This window comes from Panicum virgatum, chromosome 1K (genome assembly GCF_016808335.1).
Source record: "Panicum virgatum strain AP13 chromosome 1K, P.virgatum_v5, whole genome shotgun sequence".
Classification (NCBI taxonomy): domain Eukaryota; kingdom Viridiplantae; phylum Streptophyta; class Magnoliopsida; order Poales; family Poaceae; genus Panicum; species Panicum virgatum.
In genome coordinates, this window is record NC_053136.1 from 48,943,391 (window position 1) to 48,962,281 (window position 18,891).

General features: G+C 51.7%; 1 protein-coding gene and 1 long non-coding RNA gene across 3 annotated transcripts; both read right to left on the reverse strand.

Annotated features, from left to right (window-relative positions):
- Positions 1-999: 999 nt before the first annotated feature.
- On the reverse strand, positions 1,000-5,078 carry LOC120650251 (protein NRT1/ PTR FAMILY 7.3-like). Of its 2 annotated transcripts, none has more exons than XM_039927299.1 (5): positions 4,641-5,078; positions 3,921-4,017; positions 3,640-3,805; positions 2,791-3,008; positions 1,000-2,645 (listed from the first exon to the last, which is right to left on the reverse strand). In XM_039927299.1, exons 3-5 carry the CDS (start codon positions 3,764-3,766, stop codon positions 1,236-1,238), a joined length of 1,755 nt encoding a protein of 584 aa, XP_039783233.1. In that variant the 5' UTR covers positions 3,767-3,805; positions 3,921-4,017; positions 4,641-5,078; the 3' UTR covers positions 1,000-1,235. The 2 variants fall into 2 exon arrangements, with proteins under 2 accessions (XP_039783233.1, XP_039783225.1); XM_039927291.1 differs by having other exon boundaries at positions 3,640-3,808.
- Positions 5,079-16,251: 11,173 nt separating this feature from the next.
- On the reverse strand, positions 16,252-17,581 carry LOC120650302. The gene is made up of 2 exons (XR_005665561.1): positions 17,299-17,581; positions 16,252-17,221 (listed from the first exon to the last, which is right to left on the reverse strand). It is a non-coding gene; the product is annotated as an uncharacterized LOC120650302 (long non-coding RNA).
- Between the last annotated feature and the right edge of the window lie 1,310 nt (positions 17,582-18,891).

Sequence of the window (18,891 nt, forward strand, 5' to 3'; positions counted from 1 at the left end):
CTTGTTCCATCATCTCCACTTTAAACCGTCCGACCTTAGTGAGCAGGAGTCATCATCAGTCATCACAGCGCCCCTCTTCTTTTTCATTCAGTGTACACTGTACAGGCAAAAGAAGATGTTTTGGTGCGCTTCTTTGTTCTTTCAGGTGCAAGGGAAATAAGGTGACGGCGCATACTGCGGACGCCGACGATCCGAGTGCGGCAGCAAACATCAACCGTCCTGCAGACCACCCACCCGTGAATCAAGTTCCAAGAACCGAAAGATACCCGTCTACGCGCATGGCGCCTCCCAGCTCTGTCAGATGATGTCCTCCACACTAGCAGCAAGCAAACAATTGAGCGCACGTCCCATGATGAGAGCTCGGCTACCACCAGTCCACCACTACCATACAGTCTACCGCTGCCTCGGCGGGAGCAGCCCAGGCGAGCTCGGTGCGGGCGCCTCGCTGAGAGAGAACTGACAAGTGGCGGCCATGCTCTGCAGGTGTCACCAGCGGCGGTGCTCTGCTCGGAGCCATGGGGGCGCTCTGGCAGGTAGCGGACGCAGACGCTGGCCGGTGCCGCCGTGCCGGCCTGCCGGGCAAGGTAGCCAAGCGGCGGCACGCCGAGCGCCCAAGCGGTGGTGCTCGGACGCGCGTGAGCCGTGGCGCGGAGGGAGGCGCCCCGCCGGCCCCGGGGAGCAGCGGTGAAACACCGGTGAATGTACTCGCGCCACCGAGCGCGTAACGTGCCGGTAACTGAAACCACTTGCGCATGCGTGTAACCTTGTCGCCCTCGGCTCCGTAGACGGTGAGACGCGCGAGCGGTGGTTCCGTGGTTGCTCGGCGGCGTCCGCGCACGACCGACGCCAGAAACATGGCACTTCAGCAGTGCCTCTCAAGCTGACAGTCTGATATGATTAGTTGGTAGTACTTGGTAGCTTTGTTTCCAATTTGCATTTGGAATTTTGGATCGACCAGACGGCCACAAACACAAAAAAGTCTGTCTTTGACAGGTTGGCTGCATGCAAATTCAGCCGACATCCATACATATACTATATTTATTACATATATACATAAATAGTAGCATTACATGTACTATATTTTTTTATGGATTCTTGGAACTCGACCAAAGACACAGAACAACATGGGCCATCCAACACAGAACTGCCAGCTCTTTGACATTTTATTTTCTACGGACCAGCCCGGCACGTCTCCAAACCAGAACACCCAAAAAAGAAAGGCCCAGGCCCAGTGTTTAAACGTGCGCGGGGGCCTTCCTCGTCTCGCCGCCGGCGCCGTCGAGCTTGATTCCCTGGTACCACGCCGCGCAGGCGATGTACACGGCGAGGTCCACGAGCGAGAGCGCGGCGAGGAGGAAGTAGAACCTGTCGAGGTGGCCGGAGTTGAGGTTCCCCGGGATCCACCCTGGCCGCCTCTCCCCGGCGGTGAGGCTGGTGACCGCGCTCACCAGCATGATGCTCACGTAGTTCCCCAGCGAGATGGACGCCATGCACAGCGCGCTGCCCAAGCTCTTCACGCCGTCGGGCGCCTGCCCGTTGAAGAACTCCAGCTGCCCCACGTACATGAACACCTCCGACGCCCCGATCAGCGCGTACTGCGGCACCTGCCACAGCACGCTCAGGGAGCTCGGCTGGTCCGGGGCCGCCACGCGCCGCAGCCGCTCCACCTCCACCAGGCCCGCCACCACCATGGCCGCCATGCCGATCACGAGCCCGACGCCCATCCGCTGCAGCTCCGTCAGGCCCTGCGGGTTGCCCGACAGCCGCGCCATCACGGGGACCAGCACCCGGCGGTAGATGGCGATGAACGCCAGCACGCTGAGGATGTCGAACAGCGACATGCTCGCGGCGGGGAAGTGGAACGACCCGATGTTGGTGTCCATGGTGGCGCCCTGCTCCACGAACAGGGACGCCATCTGGGTGAACACCACCGAGTACACGATCGTGCACAGCCAGATGGGCAGCATTTTCAGGATGCACTTCGCCTCCTCCACCTGCGTCACCGTGCAGAGCCGCCACGGGTCCCTCATCTTCTCCGGCGCGCCGTACTCCTCCTCGGTGACCGTCGCCGCCCTGTCGAGGAACCTGAGCTTGTCGCTGTGAAGGATCTTGCGGATGCCCGAGACCTTGGGGTCCTCGCCTTCCACCTCGTGGAGGAGGTCTTCCCGGGGCACCTCCGCGTGCCACTTGCGGGACGCGGCGACGAACACCTGAGCGATGCGCGTCAGCGGGTTGCCGCTCGGCTTGAAGTGCCGGTAGTTGGGGGTGCCGAGCAGGAAGAGCACGAGCGCCAGCGCCGCGGCGGCCGCCGAGACCCAGAAGCCCATGACCCAGTGGCCCGAGTCCTCGTAGTACACCAGCACCGTGTTGGAGAAGAGGGACCCGGCGTTGAGCGCCAGGTAGAAGTAGCTGAAGAAGGCGACCTTGGAGCGCGCCTCCTTGGGGTCCGTCTCGTCGAACTGGTCCGACCCGAACGTGGCGATCGAAGGCTGGTACCCGCCGTTGCCGAACGCGATCATGTAGGTGGACAGGTAGAAGAGCGCCACGCCGGGCGCCGACGGCTCGTCGCAGTGCGCATCGACGCCGCCGCAGCCGGAAGGCTTCACTAGCAAGAACCATGACGCAAGCGACAGGATCACCAGGCCCTGATCAAGAACAAACACAGTCGATCATGTAAGTAGTGTGAATTCAACAGAGCAGGCTGTATTCCAGTAATCTGAAAAAACAGAGCAGGATTTTGTGAGACTGAAGATGGTTGATCTTTGTCTGAAGATGATGCTAGTATCTCACCGTCACGTAGATGATCTGGAAGATGGCGCAGGTGACGTATCGGCCCCAGTAGGAGTCGCTGAGGAAGGCGCCGATGAGCGAGAAGATGTAGACGGTGCCGGTCCACTTGCTGATGTTGTTGGCCGCCTCGGCGTTGTCCTGGTGGAGCACCCGCCGCAGGAACACCACCAGGTTCACACCGACGCCGAAGAAGGCGCACGTCACGAGCCCGTAGTTAGCTGCAGCAGATGTGATCTCCAGTCAATTTCAATCATCAATTCGATCCCCAGTTTTCTGACAGAATCAAGCAGGTTCATGTGGCTTGTTTGTAGTTCACCACAAGTTTTTTTTTTAAAAGTTCAGAGCAACCAATCTTTGTGACAACTGAGTGTCATCAGGTCTACCAGAATATAACAGAATTTACTGCTCATAGAGTAAATGTAAATCGGTAAGAGGGCAAAACATAGTGGAAAACCTGAAGGGTACAGGGATGCTGAATTGCTGATTGCTTTCAAGTGGAGTAAACCTCACTTTGGCCCGCTATTCAGTTGAAGGGTTCTTGTTGAAGGTCCAGTGCACTCAACAAGGGCAGGCAAGACATGGATCTTTGCAAGCAAATGGAACTGTACATCGTTGAATTACACTGTTGGATCGATCGATCCGTTCCAGAGTAACTTTACAAATTGGTATCTAGTACTAACAAAGTAACAACCATGTACAGAGTACAGAGGAAGTCACTAGGCATCAGCAAACAAGCATTTCCGACGATGTACTGCTTGTGTTTACACAGCTCATTTCGAAACATGTAAGATGTTTGATAGCTTTTTTCTTTTTCTTTTCAAAAAAAATACAGTACTGAGTAACTTTTACCTAGCAGCAGGATGGCAGATCTCCATCTTCCGGTTGCTGCTTTGACAGCTGGGTTTCCTCGCCTGTCCATTGACCCATCTTCAGTGGTGGGAGACACCCATTTCGACTCAACAGTGGTGGGATCCATCACCTTGTTCAATGGGCTTTCTGAACCTTCACTTTCAGGCTGCTGCATCAACGATTAAGAAAATAAAGGACCTTATCAGAAAACATTTTCTTAATAAGTTGTTGCTGATGTTGATAAACATATATAAATATCCTACTACTGTACTACGGCATACCTTGCTTGCTTAATCTATTCTCTGCAGCTTGTTCAGAAATTTCTTCAGTCTTTCTGTAAGGAGGCGTTGGAAGATCGTATTGCCAGCAAGATTTAGCCTGTGATATATATAAGACCTCGTGTTAGCTAGGGATGAACAGGGTTATCCATTGCGAAAGTGAACCAGCTGAACATGCAAAAGTTGGCTTTCTGCTTCTGAAGTGCTAATAACGTAAAGGGAAACAAAGTAGAGTAGAGACGGTCATCATGTACCGTCACAGGACAGGACAGAGGCGTCTCAGGCGTGCGTTGTCACCGTCTGGTCCGCGCAAATCAATATCGGACACTACCGCTGATACAGGCAGCTAAAGCTGTCCAGACCAAAGCATCGTGCAACCATGCCAGCATGCATCTGGGCCTGATAACGATGTCACAGAGGCCGTGCCAAGGAGAGAGAGGAAAAGAAAAGGTGTCGTGACATGTATACAACAACAACAAACTTTAGTCGGTAGGGGCTCTAACTGATGGGTTCCCTACGCTAGAAACGTTGCAAGTTCTTCCTGTAGTATCTTTTATTAAGGATCTTGATCTTTGCTCGTGTGCAAATTAAAGGACAGAAAGAACTGGATCATATCGTGACGATGCGTGGGACGCGAAATGATCGATACGCGCGCGGTGGCGGCGTACCGTGCACGGGCAGTGGCCGCTGCGGGCTGCCGCTGTGGACAGTACGTATGCATACCTTCGTTGATAAACCCTCCGGTGCGAGCGCGCAGCGACGACGGCTCCGGCGATGGGGACGACAGGCACGCCACGAACGAGAGCGGAGCCAGCACCACGACCTCGACGACGCCGGCAAGGCCGCCAGTCATTTACCGGAGCAGCCGCGCACGGCACGAACGCCCGGCGCCGGCGAGCGTAAGTACTCGCAGCTAGCTATCTAGCCTCCCACTCTCTACCGGGTGGCGCGGCGGCAATGCGAGGAGCTAGAGGGGGGCTGGAGGTGGGATGGGTAAGCAGGTACGGTGCGGGGTTCCTGGGGGCGGCGCGGCCGCATATTTATGGACGCCGGCCGGGAGCCGGAGGAGGTGGGGTGGGCAGCGAGACGAGACGAGGCGGGGCGGCCGGCCGGCCGGCAGCGAGCGGCGCGTAGGTGTTGGTGGCGGTTTTCGTTTTTCTCCTGCGGCAGCGGGGGAAAGCGCGCGCGCGCCGACACATGTGGCAGCGTGCATGGGGCTGCCAGCTGTTTTCTGACGCCCTTTCTCCCCCCAGGAACAGCGGAGATCTTGTGAGCCGGGGGCCCGGCCGGGGCTACATCGACATCGACCATCGTCACTGTCCGGCCCGGGAGAAAGATGCTCTCCACTGCTCTTGCTTGCTGTCAAACATTTTTTTTTCCTGCCCGAGTTGATCGACTGCAGCCTACCTCGATCTCTTCTCGTGAAGACGTGAACCGTCGAAACATAGAGGGCGGCTGCGACAGTACAGTACGCAAGCACTAGCTAAGGTCCTGTTTAGTTTTCAAAAATTTTCTGCCCATCACATCAAATGTTCAGACACATGCATAAAGTATTAAATGCAGTTGAAAAAATAACTAATTACACAGTCTAACTGATTAGCACGAGATGAATTTTTTAAGTCTAATTAGTTCATAATTATATATTATTTATCAAATAACAACGAAATGTGCTACAGTACCAAAATCCAAACTTTTTCACCAACTAAACACACCCAGCGAGCCTAAGCACGTGAAAATAATGTGGGCTAGATGCTTCCCCTAGTAGCCCTAGCTAATGGTTCCAAACAAGAAATGAATTGAAAGGCGCACGTCGCTGTGTGGATGTCTTCAGTGGCACATTGTGTGCAGCTGCGCGCGACCGCGCCTCTATAATAGATTTGCACTAAATATTAAGATTGATGAAATCACTGCAACAGTACAACTAAATTGCTGTCAACATAGGTATCACTAAACGAGTAGTGCCATATTCTAAAATAAATAAATGTGAACACCGGTGGCGAAACGCGGGGTGGGGGTGGGAGGTGCTGGCAGGAACCATGGCCACCCCCAACAGAAACAAAAAAAAAACCAATGCATAGCATAGGATTTGCTGATGGAATTAGATCAAATAATAGTATTTGAAAATCAATGCAAAACTAAAAGAGAAAATATGTTTTTGTTTCTGCAAGAAGGTATATGTTTGTCCGCCCCTTCTTTGACTTCTCTCCAGTTCCACCACATACGAGCACCCGTATTTGCATTTAATACTTAAAACTCAGATTTTACCATTTATAGGAAAATCATATGGCATGTAATTGGTAATAATCGTGCTTACCGCTACCGGTGCCTATGCACGAGAACGCAGTTTCGCTTGGTTGATCACCGTGACGTCTCAAAACACAAGTTAGGCATCCCTGTCAAGCATTGGTTGTGGTCCTCGGTGCATATCTATCGCAGCATATCTCCTTTTCACGCTGCTTTGCATTGCACCCAAGCACACAACCTACGAGTCAACAGGGTGCGCTATACGATCTTGGTCGTGTAAAGTGTAAACTGATAGAACAGGATAACACACGTTCGCTACTTGGGGCCTAATAAAATTCAAAATCATCTTTGAAATCAAAGGAAATCAAAACCCAAGCGATCGATGCGCTTCAATTCGCGACGCCCCAAATGTGTTTCGCTGAATTTTGGCCCACCACCATCGCGCACTGCATGCAATCGTGTCCTTTTGAGTGATATTATTAATGAAAAAGTTTAATTTACTCTCTCAACTATAGTCAAAGTCTGGATAACCATTTAAACTATAACTTGGTTCAATTTATCCCCTAAACTATGTCATTTAGTTTATTTTACCCCATAACATAATTTATCTTTTTTGTTTCTCCTTACACAAGTTGAATTTTAATTTTAAATTTTGCAGGATAGTAGTGGACATCACAATGCATATTTAAAAAAGTTTTATAATTTTTCCCCATTAGTATTCATATAATTTTGAACTCTAATGACTAATTTTTTATTAAATATCCTAACCTATCAAAACAATGATAAAAAATTATGATTTATTTTTCGAACATGTATTATGGTGTGTATTATCATGTTGTAAAATTTCAACTTAAAACTCCACCTATACATCGAGAAATGAAAAGAACAAATTACAGTAGGGGGATAATTTGAACCAAATGGGATAATTTGAGGGTAAAATGAACTAAAAAATAGTTTAGGGGGTTATCTAGACTTTGAGTATAGTTGAGGGAACTAATTTAGACTTTTTCCTATTATTATTAATAAAGTGTTAGAATTATATATAGATGCGTATGTACGGTTCGGGTAGTAGCAGTAGTTCATGCAAATTTGGTTTCCTGTACGTACGTGCCGGCCGAAAACAAATAGCTAGTGTGACGTGTTCGTTCGTTCACCGACGGCCATATATATATCATCCGTTCCAGAAGCGTACGCTCATGACGACGTCGACGTGCCTGCAAAAACGTGCACGAACGGCCGTGCTGCCGGCCGGAGTAATAATAAGAAAACGCCGCGCTTCCCCGATCGATTCACGGCATGTACGTGTAACGTCTCGTACGTGCGAGTTCCGACGACACATCACACACTGCACGGCCATGCATGCCGCTCCGAGATTCACAACACGCATACGACACGGCACGCACGCCCGCCGCCGCCGCCGGCGGCTAAGGTTATTTTACTTACTCTCTCGCCTGGGTTGCGCGGCACAGCTCACGGACACCGGACGGGGCGGCGCTGTCGACGTCGCCGCAGCAGCCAGCAGGGGGGCGTGTCCGTGTCGGTGACACGGACGGCACGGACGCACGGTGTGGCCTAGCTAGGGCTCTGGCAGGCAGGCGTTAGGCGCCGGTGTACTCCAGCACGGTGGACACCAGGAAGCGTGCGGTGTCTTGGTGTTGGAGCTAGCTAGCTAGCGAGAGGTCAATTTTCGTGGGCATGCACCAGCTAGCCGTGGTGGTGGTACGTACAAGGAATCTTGCAGGAAAAAAAAAAGATGCAAGCGGATAGCGGCGGGCCGGACGATGGAGCCGTGCGACAGCTTGCTTGTGTTGTGTGATGTTGTCGTCGCGCGCGCTTTAGACCCGGCGGAAAGGCGGCACTCTTCTCTTGTCTTTTGGCGAGTGTGTGGTCGTCACCGAGCGAGCTGGAAAAAAAAAAGATGGCAGCAGCGTAGGTAGGGCCAAAAGTGATAAGCTATCACTGGACAGTGGACACAGATCACTCTCCCTCTCTGTGTTGTACTGTTGCTATCGTACAGGAGTTGTGTGGTTCGCAGCTGTGGGTGCGGTGTTGTGGCAGGCAGTACCTACCCTGGAAGCGTAGTGCACTGCATTTGGACGTACTCTTTTTCTCGCGGCGTGTGTTTTCTTCTCGTCACGCCTAACTTTTGTTGTCCCTGCCTTTGAACTTTCCGGGGCGGCGGCGCTGTGACGAAAAATGGATTGTGTGCGTGAGAGAGGGGAATTCGCTGTGAAAAGACTCTGATCGAAGTGGATAAGATGTTGACAACACCGTCGTGCTTCGTGCATGCAAACTTGAGCTCGATCGTCAGGCCGAGAACAGTCCGACAAGAAGAAAAGAAGAGGACTATACGGGACGAACTTGATATTTTGATGAGGTGCCGAGGTTGTGTGTGGGTTAGTGGGTAGTACATCATGCCTGCGCGTGTTGTGGTTGAGCAACCAAGTTTTGGAGGTTAAAATCCTGGAGCCTGTCTCGAACTCAAACAGGATGGGGTGACTAGCAGAGGCAGAAATAAGCAAGGTCGTATAGTACGCTGTCAGCAGTCCTGCTACTATGGCCTCACATCATATCAGTGACTCACAGACAACATACTCACAGCTGTGAGACGCGAGGTAGCAGCTGTTAACTAGTGGCTGATACCTGTTGTGACAACCCATATCATATTTGTATGGCAATCTGCAGTTCTGCACCTGTTGGCTGTGGCCAGATCCGTCTCAAGGAATTTGGTGATCGATGCATTTAATGTAAATTAAGGTAGCTATATATATAACTTTAATATCAGCCATTTCATACAATGTTTAGAAATATAGTAAAGATTAAAGCTAAATAAAAATAAAGAATCGTACTATCAAGTTTCTTGTAGACATATTCATCATCGAGGAAACAAATGTTTGTTTCATAAACTAAAAAAAAGTAATTTAAATTAATTCTAATATGCATGTACATATCTAAAATAATTAGCTGTGCTGTTTAGGGGGAGCCGGATTGGGTGACTTGCTTCTGGCAAGTCACCACGTAACTGGCGTCCTCATCTCGTCCCTCCGTTCTCCATCCAACCGCTCACAAGCATTCAAAGCAACTTGGCCGCCTGCTGCTTGCCACCCAGCCGCCCGCCCGCGGACCGCTCGCCGCTCGGCCGCCCGCCCGCGCGCCGCTCGCCGCTCCGCCGGCGCCGCCATGTCGTCGTCCTTGCCGCCGTACGTGCCAGGCTTCTTGCCGCCGGCGGCAGCCGAGGAGGGCGGCGACCCGCTGCTGCTCACGCTTGGGCAGGGCCAGGCTGCGCCGTCCCCAATGGCGGCCAGGTTGCTGCTGTCCCTTGGCTTCATCTTCTCCCCCAACATCTGCAGAATATGGCTGTCCCTTGCTGCTGGCTAGGAGCTCAGGAGGAAAATGACTTTTTTTTAAACGAACAGAGCTGCCGATTATATTAAAAAGAAGATGGAAGCTCAGATTGAGCAATAGAATAAAAAAAACGCAAATAACCCAACATCAAACCTCTCCACAAACATCACACCACTCAACACACACCGCCAAATATGAAGCTAAAAATTCAGACAATTCGCACCACTTAGTCCTCGCAAACTTCACAACTCGAATGTCATCATTGGCCGTCGTTGACTGTTACATCCTTCGTCAGATGGGGACTCAGCTCAACCAGGTTCATGTACTATCGTATCTTGTAGGTCATCGACTCCTTCCCCAACAATGCAGATTAAGGCATTGTCCAACGCCTCGACCTCGTTATCGTTGAGGTTGAAAATCTCATTCAGAGCAGCATCCACATCCACTGATAGGGGGCCATTGAACATGTCAACAAACTCTTGTAGTGCAACCTCAATTGGTGCAGCCTCATCATTTAAAATACCAAGCTTACCACAAAAGTTACGTTGCGCTCGCTGCATTTGAGTCATCGGACGTGTGGTGGAGAGACGCGCGCTGCGTCGTACCGATGACATGTCAAAAGTGCGTCGCCAACGTCGACGAGGAGCTGGCGTTGGTGTTGGATCCCTCTGTGGTGCTGGTGCCACCTGGGCAGCAAGCTGCTGTAGCAACGGTTGAGTCGGAGTCACGAAGATGGCGGCCACGCCACCTGCAGCTTGGTTGTCCGAAGCATCCTGGGTAGTTTCGTCGTCCGCATCGGAGTGCTGGCTTGCAACATCCCAAGGCCAGCCGGCGGGGTGCTCATGTTGCCTATCGGAGAAGTCGGAAGTGGTCCTTGGTATGGGGTATCCACTGACGCCGCCAACTCTATGCGCCTCAAGGCCTGTTCCACGACCGTGATGGAGTTGTCTTCGGTCTCTTGAACTTGGGGTGGAGCTTGAATCGAAGGGTTGAGGCGGGCGAACACCTTGCTCATTGGGGCCATGTTTGGTTACAACCCAAAATTTTTTTCACAAAAAGACGAATGTATGCATTGAGTACTAAACGAAGTTTATTTGCGAAATCTTTTCACAGATGGGTGTAACTTTTCGAGACGAATCTAATGAGCCAAGTTCCACCATGATTGGCACAGTATTACTACAGTAACCGCCCCTAATTGTTTTCTAATCATGCGGTCAAATGTCTTATTAGCTACAGCACATGCTACAGTGCCATAATTATAAAAATTGTTTTGTAATTAAACTTCATTTAATACCTCTAATTGGTGGTCAAAGGGGCAAAAAGTTTACATGGAAACTTTTTCACCCAACCAAACAAAGCCTGGAATCGGAGTTGGAGCCGGTCTGCTCTTCCTTACTTGCCCACGTATCGGAAGGGGGCCATCAGAATTCCCTCCCGGCGCCTCGAGCACCCCCAGCTTTGTAGCCAAAGCACAAGCTTTGTCGATTCGATGTAGTCACGCAGAAGTTTCTGAACTGACATCGCAGCCGTCTTCATGTTGGGCAGGAGCAACAAGTTGAGCAGCTTTTGCACAGCATCTTGGAGTGCCTTTGCCTGCATCACGATGAGGCACTGCAGGGCATTCCCTCCCTGGAGTATAACCTCGTGCTGAGAGGGGAGAGATGATTGTTGAGCCTGGTTGTCCTCCATGCTACCAAACCTACCATTGCGAACCCAACGATGAGGTGAGCGCTCCCGCTCGCGGCACACTTCATTGCTATCTGCATTCGTGCTGACGTCTTGACCCCGATGGCCTTCTTTGTGCTGTCTGTGGTGATCGTGGTCCCTGTCATCTCGCCACCCATGCAAGGGTGCCTGGTCCGCACCGCTCCAACGACGGTCAGGCACCTTGCAGTCACGCACGCGGTGGCCAGAGCGGAGGCACCTGAAGCAATGAACTGGTTCTCTACATGAGGCGGCCCAGTGGTCGGGAGCCAGGCACACGAAGCACCTGCCATTAGTCTTGGAGCAGAAGGCTTGTTGGGTCGGAGCAAAGGCACGGCCGCCCGGGAAGATGCAGTGGTGTCGAATTGCTCGACTTGGACGATCGACGCGTGTCCATCCTGGATCCAAAGGGCTGAAAGAGCGGGGTGTAGGGGCAGGGCGCACTGGAGAGTAGCGGTAGCAGTGAGGTGATGAGCGCCGAGGTGGCACGGTCCCGGTGGTGAAGTAACTGCACAAATATGGTAGACTTCAGGCGCGGCTTGGTTGGAGGCTGCAGCGGGTCGTCGGTGGAGAGGAAAGATGCGGCCTGCCGCACGAGGGACCTAACGACATCTGCGAAGGAACGTTGAAGCTCCGAGTCAGGCGTGGGCGCGTGGCAGGCACCTGGGAGACATCCCGCATCGGCGGCCGCCCGAAATTAGGTGGCGGAGGGGGGGGGGGGGGGGGGTCGTAGGCGGGGAATCAACAAGGAGGACACCTAGATCCTCCATGGTAGGCGTTGGGGAGTCTGGTGTTGAGGGTGAGGGAGGGGTCGATCGACACAGCTGGTGATGGATGCGCGAGGGGATGTGGAGCTTGGACGGTGGTGGTGGTGGCGGCGGCGGTGGTGGCAGAGCGGAGGGAGACGACGGCGCAGGAGAGGTCACCGAGGTTGGAACCGCGTCTGGAGGTGGATCCACCTGAATGACTGCATCAACATCATCATCGTCGGAGTCAAGCTCTTCGATGGGCTCGGAGGAGCGATGCACCACAGAACTGCAGGGGAGCGAAGAAGCCGGCATCGCGGGTAGTGGCGGTTGCGGCGGGGGTGGATCAGACATGTCCCTCATGGAGCTCGGTGTTGCCGGCAGCCCCCACAGCAGGCCGCGGTGGGGCTCAGTTCACCAGGAAGAACACAAAGCTGCTTGTTGGGATTTTAGCTTCTTATATGACCAAACAGAGAGCGTGAACAGTATGAAAATAACAATAAAAGAAGGAACTAAATTCTCTAGTAATAGTCAGGAAAATTCAACCCTTCACACTGTGGTGAGAGGGGGCTATTTATACCCCTAGCCTTCGGCCGGATTTTCCTAAACTGTCACCTTACAACTCATTTACAGCTCACTTACAACCGGTTTCAAGGTAAAAACAACCGGTTTCAAAGTAAAATTACAAGGTTAGAGTGTACAACTCCGACCTTCTCACGTATTCAGGTGTACAAACTCGACCTTCTCACGTATTCACGTTTTACACGCACGCTTGAACCAGGCGAAGATCTTTGTTTCCTTCGGGGAGCTCCGGGGGTCACAGCCCTGAAGGTTCCGTCAATGAGCGATCAGCCGTCACATTCGTTCCCGAAGGCGATCCATTTACCCGAAGTTTCTGGTCTTCGAACTCATGCTTCTGAGCAACCGTTCGTCACCTTCGGCCGGACGAAGGCGATATCCTTCGTTACCGAAGGTCTTAGTCTTTGAGCTTGCGCTTCTGGGCAGCCATTCGTCACCTTCTGCCAACCGAAGGCGATATACTTCGTCTCCGAAAGTCCTGGTCTTCGAACTTGCGCTTCCGAGTGACCATCCGACACCTTCGAATACGTTTGCCTTCTTCTCATTGGGGCCCTGTAAACGAGTTAGGGAGGGTGAGGGCTCGACCCGAATATCCAATCCCCAACACTGCAGAGGAGACGACAAGGTAGCAGCGGCGGCAGGCGAAATTCGTCTCCGCAAACCGAACATCCTATGAGCTTCTCACATGGCGTCCTCTTGTGGGCAGCTGGATTTGACTTGGAGCTTGCCGTAGGTTGCAAATCCGGTCCGGGAGAGACGGCGACGTAGAACGGAAGTGGCTGTGATGGCTGGCAAACGCCTTGAAACGAACGCGGAGGCAGCAGCAGGCAGTAGGGGCGGCCGGATCGGGCGAGCTTGAAAGTCGTTGCGGCGGCCGACGGCGACAGCAGCGGTCCCTGCACTCCCGCGAGCAGCTTCCCTTCAAGTAGCAAAGCCATCGACTACGGTGATGAGGCCCACAGGTCCGGTATCGCCGGCAGCAGAAGGGGGCGGCAGCCCGGCGAGGGCCGAGGGGCGTGGACGGCGACGAACGTTGCTGCCTCCCTGCGACGAGCTACGAGCTGTGGTCGGCGCCAAGATGCTCGATGGGGAGGCAACGAGCTTCAGCAGGATGCGGGGGAGGCAGATCCGGCAGTCACGCGCGCGTGCCCGCGGCGCCGCACGGAACTTGAGCCACCGCCGCCATCCACCCAAAAGCACGCTCCGGAAGCTCACATCCTCGCCCCGGTGGCAGAGGCAGCGGCGGCGGCCGAGGTTGCTCCCTGATCTCCCTGCACACGCAGCTTGAGAGGGCGTGGAGGGGATGGATGGAAAGGGCGCGCGAAGAGGAGCTCAGATCTGGGGCTGGTTGGGGGCGGAGGAGCCTTGAGCCGGGAGATCCCAGGGGCAGCGTCGGCGAGGGCCGAGGGGCGTGGACAGGAGGAAAATGACTTGCTCTCTCGAAAAAATCTGCAGAATAAGCATCAACATCGCTGCATCAATGTCAGATAGGCAAGCTGCAGTTTTCAAACGTTTATCCATCCATCTTCATTTATCTATGTTTGACTTCTGGAAGAGGATTACGTTAAGAGTTGGCGCCGGCAACATACACCTGGTTAAAATTTCACCCAAGAATTCGAGAGAAAGAATAGCGCACTATACACCAGTATCAAACAGCAACAACTAAAACAACGTCAGGTTCCACGAATTTCGAATCTCTAAATACGATTCCTGCACCAAATCGCGGGCGCCCGATAGGGCCACGTCGCCCGTTAACTCTCTAGCCGTTAGATCGAGCGCTCATGCGATCCGGTCCGTCCAATACTACTCGGTTTGGATCTCCCACCCGATAAAAAATAACCGATCCATCACGAACCTTCGCGGTCCGCATCTTCTCTGCCCCCTCGCCCCTGCCTGAGCATATGAAGTTGCACATCACCGTCGGCCGTATCCCACACCGGAGAGCCAGCCACGCCCGCGCTGGTGAGCAGCCACGACGGGTGTGGACGCCGCTCAGGCCGTGCGAGGTGTGCACGCCCCCGCCGCTACACGAGCAGCTACCGCCGCCCGCCGAATTCGCCACCACCGTCACGACCTCGAACTCTTGCAGCACGATGTTGCTGGCCTTCCCTTCGTCGTGCTTATAGCCCGCCACGGCGCCAGCCTGCGAGCTCCAACAACGGTTCTAATGCCAGTGTGAACTGCCAACGCTACGCCGCCCCTGCTTGGGACACACAACGCCGTGCAGCTCCTCGAAAACCCTGCTTCCTCTGGCAACTAAAGCATTTGGTCCAGGCGTCCAGCGCCCCCGGCAATAGAAGCGGCTGGCATATATGATGCCTACCAGCTGCTTGACGAAATGCCTACAAGGTAAGGTGCTCAATACAAAGAAAGAATTTTTCGGAGTAGTAGACAAGTAGTATTTGTAAAGCAAATTTAAAATATACATGTGCTATTGTGCTCTGATTCAGAGAACATCATGCAAGTTTGCTGAGAATGTTAAGAATTTTCAACACTAAAACATCTTTCTAATTTCCTCTTCTGCATACATCAGAGTCATCTTTCACCTAGATTCCCTTTCATTTACATCGGATTCTGATGTCCTCTTATAGTGAAGATGTTTCCTTTGGGTGTTGACTTTCATGCTAAATGGGTTGTACACACAATCGCAACCAACTGATATTCACAAAAAATCCATATCAGTCATGATATCATTTTCTTAGTGCATGCTTATTGTATTTTCAGAACATTTCAGGTCATGATGTTCATGTATCATGAGTACATAATGGTGCTAAAATGCTCAATTGATTTTTTTATTTTGCATTACAACTTTCTCTATGATTATTTGTCAAACTACTGCAACTTAAAAAGACCTAATTGTTTCTTAAAAAATCTGCATAGAGAGTTATCCATTCATTTTGCCTACATGCAAAAAAATTTCCGTTTAATAATACAAGCTTGTACATGCAGTACCATGTGTTAGCATGCATCAAACCTTAGCCCCAAGCTGTATCTCGATAGGATAAGCTACCAGGAAGGTAGTTGAACTGGGATGGTGCAGATAACCAATGTATATAATCAGCTGAAACTTTGAATACCGGTACTAATTCATAGACAATTTTGTTAGATTCCTTATGATTTGATCTATGCAATAGCTACTAAATATCTGATGTTTTCTAGAAAGGTTTTGCTGTATATGTGCATCTATGGTTTTAAAGGTTTAATTCATATCTGTAGTTCCTCAGTTCCTGTGCTCCTTTTGTAATTTTCATTTTATGGTAGGCTACTCAATGCATGAGGTGGTGTAGTAAAAATTTCAAGTTCATTAGATAAAGTATAATTGAGTAACCGATTAAATTGGCTTAGGCTTATTGAATGGTTTATAAATATTTAAAGATTCAGTTTCGTTGGCTTTTCGAAATGATGGAAGTAGGAACAATTTCAAGGACTGCTCTTCAGTGACAAATTGCTATTCTGACACTTCAAAATTGGTTATACTCTACTATCTTTCCAGCTTTGAGGTATGTCGGTCACTTTTTGATAGTCATTTTTATTAATTAATGAAAAACACATTATATGCTACCTCTATATTTATTTTAATGGGCCTTTCCTTTTTCAAACTTCTCTAAATGCTTTCTCTATATTCCTTCTCTTGTCCAATTAATTGCTGCTTGCAGCATATGAATTTGATCTTGCTAATTCACCATCAAGAGATTTTGTGTTTTAGTCCATCAAAATCAAAATCAAAATCAAGAGCTCATATAGTCTCAGATTGGTGCATTAAATTTACAAACGTATCGGCCAAGACAACTGGCCACCTCCACGACCGGCACGGCAAAGCCGCGCCAGCCTTTCTAGTTACAATGATTTACACTCTATGCAGAGCATTTCAGTTAGCTCCAGATCACATATCAATGGCAACATTTGCCACAGGACATCGTTAAAAGGTGATCTTTGCTGTGAACCATTAAAAAAACTTGTCACGGCTACGGCTGAGAGACACTGATAAATCATGTACATTTGCCACAGGACACTACATCTATTATTCTATCCGATTTAATAGAAGAGCCACGGGATATGACTAATTTGCCCTGCTGCCTTGTCTTCTCCCGCAGGCCATTTTCAGTGCTCAAATCACTATGAAAGCTCTTGATTAGTCATTGTGAAATGGTGGCTGGGATCTTTAGTAAATGGAGATCTAGGGAGCCGACTGTGAACCTTGGGTTTCGGCGTGTACCTGGTTTAGTGAATTGTCTGGAGACCTTCAGGCTTCAGCGGCGCTCCGCACGGGGCCTCGGGGTGGCCATCCTCGTCGGCTGTGCGCGCCTGCCGCTTCTTGGCTGCCCCGGCCTCGCGCTCCAGCGGAGCCACTCGTCCTCGCGGCGGCACGCTAGCTCACGCGTGCGGCCTTGCGGTCGGGGCGCCGCGGCGGCGGCTAGCTGCTGCTGCTCGAGCTCGGCGATGTGGCGGTGAGATGCACACCGGGGAAGGCTTGTCGCAAAGGGCCCCTACCACGCGCGGCCGTCATCGGGGAGGGGCTGCGCGCTGGAGGAATCGGCGCCGCTAGCTCCGTTCGCAAACTTCTCTGCGATGCGATAGTTTCTGGAGAAAGAAAATGGCATGCGGGAGAAGATAAGGTAGTAGGGGCAAACTAGTCATTTCCCGTGGCTCTTGAATTAAATCGGATAGAATAATTCATGTAGTGTCCTGTGCCAAATGTACACGATTTATCAGTATCTCCCAGCAGTGACAAAAAAAATTTAGTGGGTTATAGCAAAGTTCACCTTTTTAACGGTGTCTTGTGGCAAATTTTGCCCATATCAATCCTAGTAGTCTGAAGACACGCTATACGGCAAACTCAAAGCTTCGGAACCAGAACGTGGTGAGCGGGCATGGTGTTGGAGGAGAAGATGAAGCCCGGGGACAGCAGCAGCCCGGCCGCCATTGGGGACGGCGCAGCCTGGCCCTGCCCAAGCGTGAGCAGCAGCGGGTCGCCGCCCTCCTCGGCCGCTGCCGCCGACGAGAAGCCTGCAACATACGGTGGCAAGGACGACGATGTGGCGGCGCGCGGCCCGCGGACGGGCGGCCGAGCGGCGAGCGGCGCGCGGGCAGGCGCGCGGGCGGGCGGGCGGCTGAGCGGCGAGCAGCACACGGCCAAGTTGCTTTCAATGCTTGTGAACGGTTGGATAAAGAACGGAGGGAGGAGAGGGGGGCGCCAGTTACGTGGTGACTTGCCTCTCGGCTCCTGTTTAGGGCTAGGGTCTTGGCCGCTTGCCGGCTTGGCAGAGATGCCTATGGACGCGACAATGAGATCACCCTCTTGGCCTCTTGTTGGAGGATTAGGTGCTGGATGCCGCCCTTCAGCCCTTGCATATATTGGAACTGAGAGATGCCAATATCACCACAGCAGGTTGTGCATCAAGGGCTCGAGGCAGGGGCTGGGGGCTCCCCGTTGATGCGGCAACAGCCAACGGGATCGCCAATCTTGGCTCACGAGTTCGCTACAGCCGATGGGGAAGACAGAACATGAATCGACTCATTTCTGCAAACGAACAGGACAGAGGAGCAACAGAGCTTGAGCGATAGGAAACCGAGCCTTCTTTTTTGCGAGTAAGATCAGCGAGCCTTGGGCTATCAAAATTCTAAGTGGAGAGTGGAGAGTGGAGAGCCCCAAATTTGGTCAACCCAAAAGAAAAGAAAGAAGAAAGTAACAAAGATAAGATGAACGATGCGTGGGGCTGCCAAGGAGCCATTGGCTTTGAAGCTTGGAAGAGGCTCTGGAAATCCTGGGCACCCAGTAAATGCAAAACCTTTGTTTGGTTGGCCATTTGCAACCGATGTTGGACTGCTGATCGTTTGCAGAAAAGAGGACTACTTCACCCTGCTCGCTGCCCGCTGTGTGACCAAGAAGAAGAGACGGTCCAACATCTACTCACTACTTGTGTGTTCGCACGTCAATTTTGGTTCAGCGTTCTCCAACCACTGAACCTAACCCGTTTGGTGCCTAGTCGCACATCTAGCTCTCTTGCAGATTGGTGGAAGAAATCTTGGAAGAAATTACAGAAGCAACTATGGAAGGGATTTAATTCTCTTATAATCCTTGGAGCCTGGATCATCTAGAAGCACAGGAATGCCTGCATATTCGATGGAGCAGCACCAAACTTGCAGGGAGCTCTTCAGGCCTTTAAGAATGAGTTTCACTTATGGCAAATCTCTGGTGCCAAAGGGCTTACTACCCTGAGCCTAGAGGGAGTTGCAGTTCCTAGTTAGAGGAGGTCTAGCTGTGGTCAGGTCCCAAATTCTTCTTTGTATGTAATTTTTTGTTTGTCTAAAACAGTTGCATCCCTTACTGTAGTCCAAGATAAGGTGATGTGTTT

Coding starts and splice junctions, on each gene's coding strand:
- LOC120650251 (XM_039927299.1), bottom strand. CDS start 3,766: ATGGATCCCACCACTGTTGAGTCGAAATGGGTGTCTCCCACCACTGAA. Junction 3,009..3,639: donor ATCTGCCATCCTGCTGCTAG/GTAAAAGTTACT, acceptor CATCTGCTGCAG/CTAACTACGGGCTCGTGACG. Junction 2,646..2,790: donor TCCAGATCATCTACGTGACG/GTGAGATACTAG, acceptor GTTCTTGATCAG/GGCCTGGTGATCCTGTCGCT.